This window comes from Triticum aestivum, chromosome 3D, assembly GCF_018294505.1.
Source record: "Triticum aestivum cultivar Chinese Spring chromosome 3D, IWGSC CS RefSeq v2.1, whole genome shotgun sequence".
NCBI lineage: Eukaryota > Viridiplantae > Streptophyta > Magnoliopsida > Poales > Poaceae > Triticum > Triticum aestivum.
The window spans coordinates 30941420-30946914 of record NC_057802.1 but is presented as its reverse complement, the minus strand read 5'-3'; the positions used below and the strand labels follow the sequence as shown (position 1 = coordinate 30946914).

General features: G+C 48.4%; 1 protein-coding gene across 2 annotated transcripts; it reads left to right on the top strand.

Annotated features, from left to right (window-relative positions):
* Positions 1-266: 266 nt before the first annotated feature.
* On the top strand, positions 267-2665 carry LOC123073935 (uncharacterized). Of its 2 annotated transcripts, XM_044496922.1 has the most exons (6): positions 267-506; positions 1154-1233; positions 1339-1595; positions 1682-1871; positions 1958-2038; positions 2387-2665. In XM_044496922.1, the coding sequence occupies exons 2-5, from the start codon at positions 1168-1170 to the stop codon at positions 2009-2011; spliced, it is 567 nt and encodes a 188-aa protein (XP_044352857.1). In that variant the 5' UTR covers positions 267-506; positions 1154-1167; the 3' UTR covers positions 2012-2038; positions 2387-2665. The 2 variants fall into 2 exon arrangements, with proteins under 2 accessions (XP_044352857.1, XP_044352856.1); XM_044496921.1 differs by having other exon boundaries at positions 1154-1595.
* The last annotated feature ends 2830 nt before the right edge of the window (positions 2666-5495 follow it).

The window sequence follows — 5495 nt, the reverse complement described above, 5'->3', positions numbered from 1 at the left end:
AAAATGCGTCGGCCATCCGTTGGACGATGGGCAGACCTAAACTAAAAAGCAGATAATGGCACCACTCGGAGACCCAAACGGACAAAAACTTGGATAAAACGAGCGCCTGTTTGGATCGCTGTGTTGGAGTTGCTCTGAAATTGCATTTAGGTGAAAAATCTCAATCATTGGTGGTCAAAGGAGGGGGCCTCTTGTCATAACTCGTCTTCCCGAAGCGGCAAAGGATGGAGAGGGCTTTAGCCGGTGCAGTACCCCGCCCGCCCTTATTCAGCTTCTCTCCACCTGCTCGTCCTTGCCGCCCCGGTACCACACCGCTGAGCGAATCTGGCCGGCCGGGAGCCTCCCCATATCTCCCCATCCACCCGTCTGCCAATAATGCACCATTCCTCTGTTTTAGGTAGTGCTAAGCTCCGTCCCCCCCACATCTCTCCAGTCCAGCCGGCTCTGCGCCACGAGATTTCCGTCCGGCCGCCGGCACCGCGTGCGCCTCCGACGATTCTGTCCTGGTAAGTCCCTGGCCGTGTACGCCTAATCGATGTGTGCTTAGTCAGTAGTCAGGAAGTCCTAATCGATGTGCTTAGTCAGTAGTCAGGAAGTAGCAAATCGATCGACCAGGATCTAGAACCATGGACGACCATGGCATGGCACCACTGACAGAGAACGCCCGGTGAGCGGCCCTGCGCGTGCTCTCCTCCCCCCTTCCCCAACCCTGCTCTGCCCGCACTTCAGATCTAGCCCACACACATGTATGGAGCAATATGCGAAGCACCGTGCTCTTGCCAAGTCGCCGGCTTTGCGATGTCAGTACACCACCTAGCTAGCACCAGGTGCTACAGCCTAGATAGAGTCGTTGTAGTGCAAACCATGGTTTACCATGGCACCGCTCCAACCAGGAGCTAGCTCCACACGCATGGGTCCAGCAATATGCACAGCAGTGCGATCTTGCGGTCTTGCCAAGTCGCTGGCTTTTGTGCTCTTGCAAGTCACCCGTTTTCGTGCCCTTGCCAAGTTGCATGTCAGTATACCACCACCTACCTAGGTAGCTGGAGTAGTGCACATGTCGTGCCATCGGCAAGCCGATTCACACATACATCATGCGTGTTTAACTTTAATATGTATGAATTGTTCACCGGAATGTATTTTTTTTGTACAGGTTGACACCTAAACATGTCTGATGTCGTGGATGAAGCTCGCTGGCGTGAGCAGGTGTTTAGAGAACATGAGTTCTCCGTGGTGCGTCTGCATTCTGTTGCTGCAAATGATTTTCGTGCCAATGGCTTTATTGTCTATCACAGTAAAACGAGGTGTCTCATAGTGTCATGTCAACATGTCGTTAAGATAGTTGAAGATGGTGGAACCATGTATGCTTATTTCTCCAACAGTGTCGCCCCATACAATGCAAGAGTATTGTATACCGATGAGCACCGGGATCTTGCTTTGCTGTGGGCTGAAGAGGTGGTGGAACCAATGACTTCTTTGAGGTTCTTTGACTCACCGTATGCTTCTGGATGGAATGTTGTCGCACTCTCTTTTATCTCATTGGGTGCTTCATCCAATCCTATTCTAGAACCAGGGACCTTTTCTGGTGACATAACGTAATACAATCTTCCAACACTAGCTATATTCCTTTTGTCCCTATTTTATCAGCGTTGTGGGCTAATTAGAATGTTTATTATTGCAGCAATGAACCAGATGAACCACACCTTCACTGTAGTTGTTCATCTAAGGAAGCGGCATCAGGTTCACCTATTATTTTGGCAAATGTAAACGAGGTAGTTGGGGTGCTTGGCGGAGCTTCACGTGCGTCTGTATACGCTGTTCCGGTCAGAACTATAAAGGAGTTCTTAGGACAGCGCCTTGGTGGAGTCAATGTAAAACCTCGATTTTTTCATGGAGTATATAATACCGCCTTTTGGTTTGACTGAGTTATAACATTTCCATTTCATACATTTGTTAGATGGACATGCCAATCGCTGGGATGGTTAGGCTTGTCGCACTGCAGCAGGCATAGCACGAGGGTGTGGTTCTCGTCAAGGAGGTAAATTTAGTGCCCTTTCTGAAATGAAAAACCATCATGTGTCAATTGATAGGAGTCCTAATATAAGACCAGGCGTTCCTGCATTCAATGTGTTTCATACATGAAAGTATATAATTAAAATATACGCAAGTTTACCCCATGACACATGTAGTAGGCTATCTCAAAACTGAAAACGCGCAAGTTTATGAATGTACGCTGAAATCTAATTAGTGCGCGCGCAACAATTACTTTGGACAGGCGACAACAGCATGTGCATGTACACACGGATATGCATTTCTCATCTTTTTATTTCAATACGACATCACTTTTTCCCCTCTCCTTCAGATCTAATATATTCTTTGGTGGCAGGACACGAACAATGGATGGAAAGTTGTCAAGGAAGAACCATGAGAAGTTGTAGGAAATGGTCTTAATAAAAGTTGTCGTGCGCACGACATAGTCCTAGGCTTCATAATTAGCATGTTGGAATATTCTGATCCTACTAGACTTTGTAGCTATATAAGCCATTGACTGTGCTCGTTTTAGAACGTATTGTAGTATTGTACTACAAATTTGTTTCTTAATTGTGCTACTTTATTGTCTTGCGTCTTGAATTATATGGCCCTATTAATTTTCTCTGTTTGTTTAGGGCATTTGTTTCATTGTTAATTGCCATGAAGTATCCTCTATGTATATGGAGCTAAATGAACAACACTAGACGAATGCGGCATAATTTGTTTCATTGTTGCGCGCGTAGTTTGCTTTTGGTCATAGTTGCTTGAGTATCTACAACCCTGGTCATCTAATTTGGGCACCTATACGCCCCACGGACGCGTCCAGCCGCGTCCACAGGCACTGACCTCAAATCCATACAGTCATGCAGAATAAAAAACATATGTACTGCGTACGTATCTTATCTACTCATCGTCAGAGGTATCGACGATCTCAGTGCCCGACTCCGAGTAGATGGGCAACTGCGGGAACTCCGGCTCGCCATCTGAGTCACTAGAGGCGAATATTTCGCCAATCTCCGTCCGTTGCTGCCGGATGAAGTGCCCGTTGGCCACCACCGCAGACCCATCTTGGATGAACTCCAGGATGGCGGTCTGCTCCGCCATCTCCTCCGCTTGGCAGACCTTAAACTTCGCATGTCATCCTCCATGGCGAAGCCCGCAGCCGCCTCCACCTCCTCCTTTGGCTCTGCCATGTCGTCCTCCTCCGGATCACCCCCTTCATGGGCTGGGGGCTGCTCCACTTGCTGCTGCTCCTCCCCCTCCTCCTCCTGCTTCGGCTCCGGTAAATCCGGAGGCAAGCCGACAACGACACAAGCGGCGCACCTTGCCCGGATCTCCTCCTCGAGCTGCAACCCGCGTTCCGGCGTCAACATGGCGTAGATGGTGATCCTCTGTCAGGCCATGGCTAGCGGCTACAATGAGCGGTTGGAAGTTGTTGGCACGGGTGGGAGGGAGAGCGAAGGAATGGGGATGGGCTAGGGTTGGGCCGTCGCCGTCCGGATTAAATAGCCAGACTTGCTCCCTCGGGCGGCACGCGGAGCGGCGCCACACAGCGCGGAGCGGAAGAGGCACCCGTCGGACCAACGGTCTGTCCGTGTCCCCAAGTGGGCCCTTGATGTCTGTCCTACATGTCGCCCGTCTCCTGGAGTCTGCATATCGGCCGACATAAGAACCGGGTATGGGAAAGCCACCCAGTCGTGTGTTTTAGTCGGATTTGCGAGGTCCTGTTGGGTGCGGTTTTTGCGTCCGGACAGTGACTGGGCAGCCCACCCGGGCGTTTAGGGGGGTCCGGTTGTAGATGCTCTTAATTAGAATCTTCAGATTGCTTCTCTCAAGGTTTCACTCGAGTTGGAAAAAAATTTCTTTTTGTACAACATCTGGGCCAGTTCGAGGTGAAGCGTTGGAATGGACTAGGATCGGTGCTCCCCCTAACTTAATTTCCCAGGGCTATCCTTGTCCCTGACCAGTTTTTTTTCTCTGGCCTGCCGTAGCCCATATCCAAGCCCTGTATAACCAGTATAACCCATACCGTATAGGTACAATACCCTCCCCCAGAAAAAAAACATCGCACGACCGCACGACCAGGTACGACCTGCCGAAGCCAGCTCCATCATTCACACAGTACCCTAGTTGCGGTTCTTTACGAATATCGGCGGCGGCGATCTCGTCGGATAGCGCACGTCACCGTCTTGAACCTTCAGTGCTCGTAGGTACCGCATCCCGTGTCCCCCCATTTGTCTCGCTCGCGAGTGCATCGAACAAACTGCCACCATCTTCATGGTAGTGGTTAACCTAGCGGGGCGGATAACCTAGCTACCGGCGGCGCAGGCGATCACGGATCTTGTTTTGGTAGTGCTGCTCCTCATGATACGAAGTGATCACGCCGACTAATGTGGGTTTCTTCTACCTAGGGTTAACGTAGCGTCGGTTGTCGTCAGTTGTGTGCACGACGACTATCGTTATTTGATGCAGCGGGTAACCTAGGTATCCAGCGGCGCAGGTTATCACTGATCTAGTTTCAGTAGTGCTGCTCCTCGCGATCCAAAGTGGCCATTTTACTTACTAGGTTTCACGTACCTTTTCGCCGTCGACCGCTCTGGAGACGGGGGAGGATCCATTGATGGTCATAGGTCGTTGGCGTCGGTTGTGTGCACAATCTGAACGACCTCGGTTGGCGTAGTTTACTTAACGTTCGTAATCCTGTGCTATGTGTTGTATATTTCATTATTGATATTGTTTGCACGATCTGAACACCCTCGCTTGGGGTAGTTTACTTAACCTTTATAATCCTGTGCTATGTGTTGTCTATTTCATTATTGATATTTTTTGCGCGTGATGATACTTACTATTTGTTGTGGGAAATGACGAACAATGAGTTAACTGATATCGTGGTAGATATGGAGTTTGGAGAACTGCTGGAAGACTGGATAGATGATTGGTCGGATGATAAAAATTCAGTCGTGGATATTGGTCAGAGAATGGGAATGAAGGGGAAGATGTTAATGTGAGTGGCATTACCATGTTGTAATTTTTTGTGGCATCCGACAATATTATATTTTTGTATTGAAAATTTATAGATGGACGTGGATGATGATAGTGAGGAAAACATCTCCGAGGTCTCGAATGAAGATTACATTAGTCAGGTACGGAAGTGGAATTTTTTGTTGGCATGCAAATTGAATTTTTTCTGGAATATTATATGATAACTGATTATGTATTTGTGTCCAATTTTTCAGCTAATTTCAGGATATCATAATGCTATGACTATTACGGTGAATTCGACGCGGAGGCATGCCTTGATGACGAATCAGTAGATGCATCTGATTCTAGGGAGTCGCAGTCGTCGGTCAACATGAGTGAGGTATGTATGTAATCAATGTTGTATGGAAGTAATGTTAAACCATAGAAAATTGTTTTCATGGCTATGTTTTGATTGTGTAGGTGATATAAGACGAGGGGAAAGA